At 49.1% G+C, this 11845-nt stretch overlaps 1 protein-coding gene across 1 annotated transcript; it reads left to right on the forward strand.

Moving 5' to 3' along the window:
• The first annotated feature begins 421 nt into the window (after positions 1 to 421).
• On the forward strand, positions 422 to 11488 carry LOC135299826 (pituitary tumor-transforming gene 1 protein-interacting protein-like). The gene is made up of 7 exons (XM_064419251.1): positions 422 to 488; positions 572 to 624; positions 1571 to 1679; positions 4200 to 4308; positions 4412 to 4477; positions 4859 to 4905; positions 10717 to 11488. Exons 1-7 carry the CDS (start codon positions 422 to 424, stop codon positions 10758 to 10760), a joined length of 495 nt encoding a protein of 164 aa, XP_064275321.1. The 3' UTR covers positions 10761 to 11488.
• The last annotated feature ends 357 nt before the right edge of the window (positions 11489 to 11845 follow it).

The following is an 11845-nucleotide window of genomic DNA, read 5'->3' on the forward strand; positions in this document are numbered from 1 at the left end:
GATTTTGGCTGCAGTGCTGCTGCATTGCCTGGACTGTGTCCTGCTGAAGGAGGATTTGGATGAACTGGCTGGGGTAGGGTACAGCCCTCGTGTGCAGCAGGAGGCCTCCTGCAGGATCTGTGGCTCTGTGTGTCCCTGTGTGCTCCTCTGCTTCTCCTGGCAGCAGCTTCTGTGTCTGGGGCTTGTTTGCTTGAGCTGCTCCATATCTGGTGCTACAGGACTGTATCACCCAGCCACTGCTTGCCCTCATCCTCATAGGGTCCCTCCAGACCGACTCTAGCTGTGTGCCCTGGCTGCCCTACTGCCACAGCAGATTCTCAGGCTTTTAGGGAAATAAAACCCAAGAGAGGAACTCGCAGCTTAGGGCTTTGTCAGCAGAGCAAGGCAGAACTTGCCTTGCATTTGGGCTTCCCACCATGACATGGAGCATGTGCTGAAGCTGGTGGCTCTTGCAGCAGCAGCATGCACTGCTGCTGGCCCAGTGGTGGGTAGGAGCAGGCTTGGAGGAGCCCAGAGTTTTAAACCACTGAAGCTCTTCAAAGTCCTGAGGTGTCTTGTTTTCTTCCTGCAGATTGTCGCCAGTATACGAACAGGAGCTGTGAAGAATGCCTGAAAAATGTCACTGTGAGTAGCAGCAGTGAGGCTCCCAGCCTCTCACCATGCTGAAAAAGTTTCCTTCCTGGAAGCAGGGCTGGTCCCCTGCCCTTGTCCCAGACATGCTGCAAATTCCACCCACCTATGAGGGTGAGAGGGCAATCCCTCTCTGGTGCTCTGGAAGGAGGTTGCTAGAAACTGGGTGGGTTTTGTTGTGTGCTTTTTGATTAGAGTAATGGAATTGCTGAGCTGCTTCCTGATGGATGGACGATGTGCTTGGAGAAGGGACTGAGTGGGCTGGGCTGGCTGGTCAAGTTCCCCTCCAGCAGCTGGGCCGTGGCACTGGCTGGGTGCAGGATGTGTGCTGGTGTCCTGCCAGTCCCTGCTGCCTTATCACAGATATCAGCACACTTGAACTTGAGTCAGATCTTGCAGCTGATGTAGCCAGAACCAGTTTGACCAAACCCCTACTGAATGCTGGGGTTGGGGATTGGAGCCACCAGGAGAGGAGCATGCAAAGCTCCGCAGGTGGTCTGTAGTGGCTGGGCACATGCACACCTCTCCTGCTCATCAGCTTTGTGTGTGTAGAGCGCTTTGTCTCAAAGGCTTTCTTCTTATCTCAAAAATAAACGTAAAGGATTTGTGTTATTAATGGTGGGATTCTTAAGGCTGTCCTGGGCAGGGCCAGTAGTTGGCTCAATGATCCTTATCAGTCCCTTCCAGCTCAGGACAGTCTACAATTCTAAGCCAGGAGAAGGATTCTCAGCATCTTTACTTGCTCGAGAGCTCTGCGCTCCCCTCTCCTGCCTCTCCTGGTGTGATCTGTGCTCACACAGCTCTTACTCCTGAGCGCCCTGTTGCTGCTGGGTGCTGTCTCGTGAGCCAGCAGAGGTGGCCCTGTGCTGTGGCTGCCAAGCAAAGCGAGGGTCGCTGTCAGTGCAGCAGTAACGCTGTGCTGCCTGCTCCTGTGTCCTAGTGCCTGTGGTGTGCCAGCAGCAGGAGGTGCATGGAGTACCCCGTCCGAAGAATCCTCCCGCCGGCCGACCTGTGCGAGCTCTGCTCGGCGCGCTGGGGAGTCTGCTGGGGTGAGTGCCAGCCTGGCTGGTGGCTGTGACAGTGCTTGCTGCTGTGGGAGGTTCCCCTGCCTCCCAGCTCTCTGCCAGTGTAGCAGTGACAGGCTGAAGGCAGTCAAGGTTCTGCAAACCTCCTGAAGCGTGGGCGGGGAAGCAGAGTATGAGCAGTTCCCTGCCTTCTGGCAAGTAGGACCTGTGAGGATTTAGCTACTCCAAAATACATCCCTTATGCTTTGGTGTGATGGAGGCTCCAGACATGGCTAGCGCCTGGGAACAGGAGTGGAAGGTTCTCTGTGGGCCTCTGCAGCCCTCCTGGTGTCTGAATCCCAGATCTCTCCTCTGCAGCTGGCAGGTCACTCTGTGCACTGCTTCTGGTTCTTCACGTGGCTGCTGTCCCAGGTGGGCTCCTGGAACCAGAGGTGTGATGACTTCTCTGGGAACCTGTGTGTGCTTCTAGTGCTGAGTGTACCGTGGTCCTGCTCAGCTCTCACCCACCTGAGAAAAAACCTCTTCTAAAACTACCCCTGCACATGCAGGTCTCCTCTGGGAGCTTTCTCTGGTGGGCAGCTGCCTCTCCTCCCTGCTGCTCTGTTTTCTGAAGGATTTCTGGAGAGATTGGTGCCTTGTTCAGACCAAGCTTAGTGCATATTCATGCTCATAGAGAAGCCAGCTTTTGGGGGCTGGAGAAGGAAGGAAGCAAGCTGGGGCCTGGTTGCACTCACCCACCCCCTTGATGAGGAGCCTGGTGCTGAATTGCCGTTGCCTGTTATCTTTTGTGCTTGAGGCTGGGCTCTCTTGTCTGCCCACAAGAGTTCATACTGCTCTTATGCTTGTGGAAGAATCTCCTCTTTGTGAGCCCTGTGGTATGCTTTTCTGAAACTTCTGTAAGACCTTGAAGTGCTAGTTTTGATGTGAGTAGCTTCGAAGATCACATTCCTTAGCTTGCAAAACTCGCTATAGAGAAGATTAGTCCTGTGGGAGATTAGCTCTTATGTGATTCTGCTTTTTTGGTGTGTGTGACTTAGCCTCTGTCATCAGCTGGAGGAGTGCCTGGTGCTCTGCCTCAGACCTCTCTGTGTGGGAAGGGGGGAGCTGAACCCCAGGCTCATCCTGAAACCCCAAAAGGGTTTCAGAAGCACTGACACTGCTGGAGTCAGCTCAGGCTGGAGTACCTAAAAGAGGATCTCTTTAGAACAGATAAAAGGAAGAAGTTTCTTACAATAAGGGTGATGAGACAGTGGCACAGGTTGCCCAGAGAGGTGCTGAATGCCCCATCCCTGGAAACGTTCAAGGTCAGGTTGGATAGGACTGTGAGCAGCCTGGTCTAGTGAAAGATGGAGTTGGACTAAATGACCTTCAAGTGCTCTGAGCAGGTTCAGGTGCACTGAGATTTCTGTAGCCTGGCTGTCGTGTGCAAAGTGGCTCCTAAACAAATATTTCCACAGGCACAATTCTGTGAACAGCCTGAACCACACTTGGAAGAACCTCCTCTTTGTTGTTGCCTGAAATCCTTGGCATGTAGATGTGTCAGTTTAGGCTGGTGTCTCTACTGCCATTACTGCAGGAGCTGAGTGGGATGAGCAGGGACCAGGGCTCACGGCTGCTGCCTCGCCATGTTCCAGCAGGCTTTGTTCTGTGTGTGGGCAAGCAGAGCCCCCCAGCCCTGGGGAGACGTGGTAGTCAGGTGCAGGAAGCAGGACTTGGCCCTCAGCTGCCTGAGCAGCACTGCTGGCCCCAACCTGACAGATTTTTTTTCAGTTTATCTCTTGCCCAAGGACTTCAGATGCCGCTAAGTGCTCATCTCATCAGAGATGTCTTCTGAGGCTGGCTCCCATGGACAGTAATTCCTCCCTGTCAGAGATGATTCCTTAGCCCTGAAGCCTTCAGTTGTTGGGTTTTTTCCCTCAATGGTTACTTTTTACCTGGATTAGTGATTAAGATAGCTTTGCTCCTGTTTCTGCCAGAGGAGTTTGACCTGAGTGCGTTTCTCCCTGCCAGTAACTGAGCGCTCCTGTTAGCAGGGACATGTGCTCAGCTGGTGTTTATTTGTGGGTACCAACACTTGTTATGTCTACATAGGTTTATCTACATTGTTATCCACAGCTAACAATGTCCATTTGCTTTCCCAGGTGGCTGCACATCTCCAGCCCAGTGACTGAAGCTGCTGGTGACAGTAGCTGTATGTTCATAAACAAGATCAGAGAAAGTGGCTGTAGGATAAGAGGAAATGGCCTCAAATTGCACCAGAGGAGGTTTAGGTTGGATAGTAAGAAAAAGATTCTTCACTCAGAGGGTGGTCAGACAGTGGAACAGGCTGCCCAGGGCAGCGGTAGCATCCCTGGAAGCATTCAAAAAACACAGAGCTGTTGCACCTGGGGACATGTTTACTGGAAGACCTGGCAGTGCTGGGGGAACAGTTGGATTTGATGATCCCTGAGTGCTTTCCCAACATTAATGATTCTGTGATCCTGTATTGTAACCCCAGACAGCTGTGTCTGTGTGTGCTAAACACGTTTTTGTCAAATCCTTCAGTGAACTTTGAAGCCCTGATCATTGCAATGTCCGTGGTGGGAGGAACACTTCTGATCATGTTGGGGGTCTGCTGCTGCTGCTGCTGCTGTTGTAAGAAAAAGAGCAAAAAGTAAGTATTGGGGGGTGCCGTGATTGTGGAGCAGCTCAGATGCAGCCGTGTGCTGCTGCAGGACTGAGTGCTGAGTGCACTAAGGGGTTTTTCTGTCCACCAGGCCGGACAAGGATGATGAGAGAGCAGCCAGGGAGCGGGAGAAGAGGCGGGTGCGGCAGGAGGAGAGGTGTGTTTGTACCACAGGCCCTGAGGCTGCAGGATGACTTGGCTGCTGTCTGTGCCATCAAATGTGATGCCAGGAGGCACATGGGGCTCAGCACATGCAGTCAGTGGCTGCTTCAGCCCTAGCTCACACACAAGCCTCATTAGGAGTGTCACGCCGGGGTGACTCGTGGATGTAGCATCACAAGTTTTGTGTATGCAGCTCCCTGAGGGCTGCTGATGTGTGGGCTCTGGTGGTCCCCAGAGACTCCCTGAGGTGGCAGGCTGAGCAAACCTGCCAGCCTGGAGCTCCCTTGTTTGGGAATAAGCAAGGAGCTCTGGCTCTTCTTGTTCCCTTTTGTACCACCAGTCACTGACTCATGGCTTTTTTGTTTGCCTCTCGCAGGAGAGCAGAGATGAAATCACGGCATGATGAAATCCGAAGAAAATACGGTACAGTGCTGACGTGAGTGATTCAAACTAAGCTTTAGATGAAGCAGCCTCTGTAACTGTGCTCCTTGCCATGGTTACAGCTGTAGATGAGACCTGGCCAGCAGGGAAAATATGGTCCCTGCTTCTCTTGGCTCAGAGTAAGTGTAGAGATGCTGGGGTCATGGTGTGTGAGCCCATACAAGGGCTATTTTTCCTGGGCAGGGAAGAGGAAGTGTATAATGTTCTCCAGAATGTGTTCTCCAAGCTTACCACGTGGGAGAAGTTGATGGAGCTTGACTAGAAGGTAGAAGCAGAAGCTGGCAGACACAGCACCATCATAATCCTGTTACCCTTCAGACACAGCCCTCCAGTAATTCTGTGGTGAGCCAGCAGTCTGAGGTGTGGGGCCAGGTAGGAATCAGAATGCCCACAGCTGCAGGAGCACAGAGCAGGCACCAATCCCACCCCAATCCCTCTGCTCCTCTGTGCCAGCAGTGGTGTCTCAGTCCCCTGGGGATGGGAGTGCACAGCCTCCCTCCTGGGGCTGAACTGCCCCTCAGGTGAGTCCCACAGACCTGGGCCAGGTCTGGACCTGCCTGAGGAGAACATCAACTTGGAAGTTGCGCTGTCCCTCCAGCCTGCCCACTGGGGCTGCCGGGGGCTCTGCCAGTGTCTGGCTGTGGAGCACTTGGGCTCATGCATGCTGCACTTGGTGGTCTCTGGCTTTGGAGGGGCTGTAGGGAAAACTAGAGATCTTTCCTCTGCCTGCAGCTGCTGCCCACTGCAGGTCCAGGTTAGGCAGGAGATTCCAGGGCCTCTGGATGGGCTGGATCCTTTAGGAAAGAAAGAGCAGGCAAAGCTGTGCCTGAAGGAGCTCTTGGTATGGGAAGCATCTGCCTGTGGAAGGGCTGTGCTCTGGGTCTGTCTTGCCATGTCAGAGTTGTCTTGCTGCAGCCTGACCCCAGAGTTTGCAATCTTGTCCTTTGACGCCGGCAACTATTTACAGACACGAACGGAACGGGACCACACCTGAACAGCGTCGTGAGCTGTTTATTTAAGAAGCATCAGTCTCATTACATGGCTATGGCAATGGATCGATGCGAGTAGCTCGCTATCCAGACAGAAGGCCATTGATCAATCCATATAGGATGATCAGTTTTCCTGGTAATCTTTAAAGTGGCAGGTTTCAACGTGGCTGTCATTACACTTCCATTTTCGCTCCCCACTGGGAAAGAACGTCTCTTCCCCAGACGGTGAGAGGCTTCTGAACAACAAAAGGACGCACTGCTGCAGTCTTTCCTTCAGGACCTGTAATGTTAATCATGGATGCACTTTGCAGACACACAGTAGCACCTCCAATCCCAGTGAGAGAACCTGAAGGAGCCACTAAATTCCAGTCATTAGGCCAAAACATGTGAGAAATTACAGTGACATCTGCACCAGTATCTGGCATGCCTGTAACATAAATTGTTTTACCACAGTGAGTCAGGCTACAAGTTAATTGAGGTCGGTCACGGTCCAAACATTGCATCCAAAAGACCTCTGGACCTGAGGTACTAGAAGGTACAGACACGATTGAATTCTTTGGAAAATTGTTTTGCTTGTGGGTATTCACAGGAAACAGAAATGCAATAGCAATAGGTGTTTTTGGAGGAATTACCATAGGAACTTCAAGTGCAAGAGCTAAAATCTTTAGCTCTTCATTAGAGTTTACTGAAACAACAGTAGGAAGAATTGAGAGTCCAAGAAATTTGTTATTGACTTTGCCTAAAATTAAAAATTCTTGCCCTTGCTGAAAAGGATTGACAATTCCAGTAGGAATGTTCACCCAGCATAAATTGTTTAATAGAGGAATTAATTTTGAGGAGGCCAATTCGATCCTTGTGCTTGAGGATATTGAGCTGGGATCGTTTGTGGATTGGTTGATTGAGGCACAAATGACTGAGGTACCATTACCATTTGAGTGGGTACCTGGCTGCCAGGGGGTACCACTACTTGTGTCTGAGCGCGGTGGTAATGCGCGCTGTTTTTGAAGTTTAACGACAGAGGCTTGCCATCGATATCAAAAAGAGAGTGACAATGCTTAGCAAGATGCCTCCCTTTTCGGCATCGAGGGCAGACAGAAAGTTGTTTTGGTGGAAATATTTTCGCAGGACAATCCTTTTTAACATGATTTGGTTTACCACAAGCAAAGCAACAAGACCTTTTATCAGATTCCAACTGTGCAGTGTTAACAGAATTTTCCCCAAGCTTTTTTTCTAAAAACTCTTCAAATTTATCCATTCGTTTTGCCAAATTAACTTCTAATGTTTTTTCTAAGGTATTGACCTGTAAATTTTCAAGGTGTTGTGATCCACCTATTCTGCTGCATGCTGTTAACATCTGCACAACAGTTGGAGGCTGATCAGGCAAAGCTAAAATAATTTTTCTACATTCATCATTAGCATTTACAAAAGCAAGGTTTTGGACAATATAAGAACGAGCTTTTTCATCTGGACATTGCCTTTCAACTGCTTGGGTTAGTCTATCCAAAAAAGAGCCATAGGATTCTGTTTCACCTTGTTTAATCAAGGTATAAGAATTTACATGTGTGCCAGCTGGCTCTACTGAAAATAAGGCTTCCCTAGCAGCATCTTTAATATCAGCTAATACAGACCGAGGCAAATCTACTGCTTGATTTTCTGCTCTGTGGTAAGGTGGATCGCCTGCTAATTGAACAACATCTAAATCTGCATGATCAGTATTTGCATATTTTTCAACCAACTTATTAAGAAGTTTTTTCCATTGTAATTCCCATAGAAGGTATTGTGAATTGGTTAAAATCAGTGAAGCTATATTTTGACAATCAGCAGGGACTAAATCGTGAGAATTAAAAGTACTTTTCAACACACTATTAAAATAAGGAGAAGAGAACCCACTTTCTTTCAAAGCCTGACGTAATTCCTTTATATCATGGTGAGAGAGACTTTCATATCTAGGGTTAACATCATTACGACCATATCTTACAGGTAATGCAAGGAGTTGTTTCTTTGAATCCAAATCTTTTTCTAATTGTTGATTAATATTAGACCAGTCCGGCAGCTTTAAAGGAGGATCAGGGTTAGAATTGACAGTTTCACTGACAGTGGTTGTTCCGGGAACCCTGCCAGTGTCCGAATTCTTGGCAGGGACGTTGCTGTAGCAACGAACTTTCCCAGTTCTGCCAGGATGGACGGGAGAACACACCTCCGAATTCCTAGCAGAGACACCTGAACAACACGCCTCTCCTGGAGCCCTGCCCAAAGGGACAGAGGCGGGCTCAACCATGGACCACGCCCCCTCCGGAGCCCTCCCAAGAGGGGCTGGGGAGGAATTGTATTCTCTGGATTGTGGAAAAAATCCAAAATTTGTCTCAGCTTGGCTACTTGTCCTTGAATTTTTATCTCTGATAATTTCTAAAACCTTACTTCATGTTTCACACTGTCTCCCTGCCAGCGAGGACTCAGCTGGAGGGTTACCAACATTAGACTGCAGGTTTGAAATGCTATTTTTTCCTTCACCAACAAATGAGACAGATTTCAAATCCCTCCAAATCTCAGTCGACGCCTCAACAGGGACCTTTCGAAAATCTCCTACTTTCTTTTCAAACCCCTGGCTGTCGACTGCTGCCTCTATCTTTTCCCCTGCCCTGTTCTCTGAAGGCAGAGTCACAGCTACAGCTATTTCATCCTCTGTACCAAAAGCTTGGTGAGCCACAGAAAAACCTGGCAGAGGCTTAACAGAACAATTCACTAGAAAAGGATTTTTCGAATGACAACACACACAGCCCGCCTGAATCAAACCCAAAGGGGTGTCTGTACGAGAAGAGGAAACAGTGGCAGGAGTGACCCCCACAGTTCCCCGACCAGGCAAAACAGATCCCAAGCCCATCTCGGCCAACTCTGCTTGTACAGTTTCAGAACATGCAATTCCTTTATCACGAAACCTCGGCAAATTATCATCTACCATCTTCACGCGGCTCGCACCCACCCCCGAACAGAACTCGCGCACATTCTCATTCCCGGAACGCAACAAAATTTCCGAACAACTTTCCCGACACGGCAAAAGTCCATTTTTTCCCAGAGGGAGGGGTGAAGGACTGCTCTCAGCTGCAGAAACGCTGACAAGCCTGGAAGAAACAGGGGACGCGACCCGAGATGGAAGCTGTTCCGGTTCGCCGTCTCCGGAAGACATGACACTGGACGCTTTGGAAGGAAAGGAACTCGGAGTGGAACCCGAAACTTCCACAGAAAAGGACAGTGACTCGGTATTACGTGGATTTAAAGCATCTGAACAAGATATTTTGTTCTGTTGTTTGGAAATGTCTGTATTACCATCAGTTTGTTTAAAACACTCTAACAAAGCCCTGGAAACAGGCATGAATTTGTATACAGTCTCGTCCTTTTTGAGAGAGAACAGATTATAGATTTTCCAGTATATTTGATCCCAAAAAACAAAGGTAAAAGCAGACTGCAAGTCTATATTTTGAGTGTTTGCTTTTACCCAGACTAATAAGTCTTTCAGTTCATTTTTTGTGATATCTGAACGTCCTTTATCTTGTAACATTTTCTCAAGCCGGTAAAAAACGTCCCATTCTGTTTTAGATAAATGATTTTTCATTTTTGTCACCCAGGAAGCCCCTAGAAAAAGATTACTTACAAAGACATCAGATGTAGAAGGCGAAGGGATGAAGTATTCCTCCTGGGTCTCCGGCGCCCGAGTTTATCCAAGATTTTCTTTTTTATTCTAGTCTAAAGTCCTCCTCACAGAGGGGCACCATTTGACGCCGGCAACTATTTACAGACACGAACGGAACGGGACCACACCTGAACAGCGTCGTGAGCTGTTTATTTAAGAAGCATCGGTCTCATTACATGGCTATGGCAATAGATCGATGCGAGCAGCTCGCTATCCAGACAGAAGGCCAAAGAAACTTAATGTTACAACATATTATAAGATAGTTTCAGACCCAGTTTCAGCCAATTACATAGAGCAAAAGCATATTGACAGTCGTTCTATCCAACCACATGAAGCACACGTAGCTTTGGTTAAAACAATAGCAACTTTTCCTCTCATACAATAGTTCATTTATAAAAGACAAAGCACAGAGCCCTATTCATATTTAACCTTCTAAATATTTACTAAAATATACCTTTTTGCAACTTAGAAAGCCAAACTACATAGCTTTATTGTTCTATTTCTCATGTCTTCGCTACTGCTGATATCTCTTTTCTGCTGCTTAAGCATTTCACTATCCTTACTGTCTCTGCAGCCTTTCTTTGTCCCACCTTTTCTAAAATCCTTTAATCCCATGGATTCCCACAGTGTTGAGCTGGGAAAGCATCAAACAGCATGGCACATGGCTTGTTGCTAGCCCAAAAGTCAGCCCCATACCCTGCCTTGCCATTTCCCAGTCTCGATGCAGGAGCAGGGAAGCAAGTCTAAGAACAGTTTTAATTTAATTTGGGTCTGGGCTCTTTGCTTGTAATCCAGTCTGACAGAAGGGCTGTGTAGAGGGGAGAGCTCTGGAAGATTAGGCAGGCTGCTTGACCTGGACTGTGCATGGCCTGCCTGGGAGAGGAGTTTGCCATCAGGTCAAGCTTCTCAATGGATGTCTCCTCTTGTGCAGAAGGGGAGAGTGAAACACTGCTGACTGTGGGCACTGCTCAAGTAAGAGCAGGTGTTTTGGGAGAACTGCAGCTGGGAGGCTTGAGGATGCTTAAATGACAAAGAGTTATTTCCCAGGACTGGTTTTCTTGCTGGCTGTGACCACTGTGGGAGCTGCTGTCTGAACAAATCTCTTCTCTCTTCTAGGCCTGTTCAAGGAAGAGAACCCTTACGCAAAATTTGAGAATTAGCATCTCCAGACACACCCACCCACCCTGGTGAACAGTGCCTTCTGCAGAGCCAAAAGTCTCCAGGCTTCCCCCCACCACCATGGTGCCACTTCAACTGCCACAGAAGATGACCCAAATCCTTGGTGACACCATTGTCCCCACTCCAGGTGCTTGGTCTGGCCAGACTTTGCTCTTGCCCTGCTGGTGCAAGAAACCATGGTGACAATACTGGAAGATGGGGCATTTTTTCCTCACTCACCCCAGGGTGGTTGTGGTGTCCAAAGCAATGCACATAACAGCCCTTGTCCCAGCCAAGGGCAAAAGCAACGTCACACATCTCCCTCACTCCTGCCTCACCAAGAACACTTCATGCACACAGAGCTAGCCTCTTCTGCTCTTCCTCCCCCTCTTTTTGTTTTTCTTTTAGTATATGCAAAAGCCAGCAAGAGTTTCCTGACGTAAGGGCTAGCAGGAGGCTTTGGCTGTCACTCCAGGTGCATGCACTTATCCCAGCACATTAGCAGTCCTCTCAAAGAGCACAAGTTTCTGGTGATCTGGTGCTTCCAGGAGGAAGGTCTTATGTGCACCTTCTCACTTGCAACTAATCTGGGGAAATGCCCCAACTCTCCTGCCTCTCTGTGCCTTTCTAGAAAGGTGGTCTTGGGCTCAATGGCCACGTCTGTTAGCAATACTGTAAGTTTCAAGTGCATTTACAATATGCTGACTGTATATTAAACTGATTCAATTACTGTTCTGGTCTGAAAGAGTTTAATTCTCCTTCCACAGCAGGCACAGGTTGGGAGTAGTGGCTGATGAAGTTGTCACTGTTATGCGGCTCTGACTCACTGGGGGTAGCTGGGGGAGGCAGAAGCAAGGCTGCCTTGGGCTCTTGCTGGGCTTGAAAGGAACAGTCTGTTCCCAGAGATGTTCAGGTGTTAGGAAGAGCTTGGGATGGAAGCAAGGCTGCTCTCTAAGGAAGGAGCTGGCTGTTCTGGCAAGAGTTGGGCCTTTTGTCCCCTGGCATCTCCAGGAGAGAGCCCCTGTGTGCGTGGGTGGCCTGGGGGCTCAGGCTGCAGCCCGAGCAGTGTAAGGGCCTGGGTGGGAAG

Source organism: Passer domesticus, chromosome 4, assembly GCF_036417665.1.
Source record: "Passer domesticus isolate bPasDom1 chromosome 4, bPasDom1.hap1, whole genome shotgun sequence".
Lineage (NCBI taxonomy): Eukaryota > Metazoa > Chordata > Aves > Passeriformes > Passeridae > Passer > Passer domesticus.

What these genes read in the sequence shown, in the direction of transcription:
- LOC135299826 (XM_064419251.1), top strand. Translation starts at nt 422, where the DNA reads ATGGAGCATGTGCTGAAGCTGGTGGCTCTTGCAGCAGCAGCATGCACT. An exon ending in CGGGTGCGGCAGGAGGAGAG is followed by an intron (nt 4,478 to 4,858) that starts GTGTGTTTGTAC and finishes TGCCTCTCGCAG; the next exon opens with GAGAGCAGAGATGAAATCAC. An exon ending in TGAAATCCGAAGAAAATACG is followed by an intron (nt 4,906 to 10,716) that starts GTACAGTGCTGA and finishes TCTCTCTTCTAG; the next exon opens with GCCTGTTCAAGGAAGAGAAC.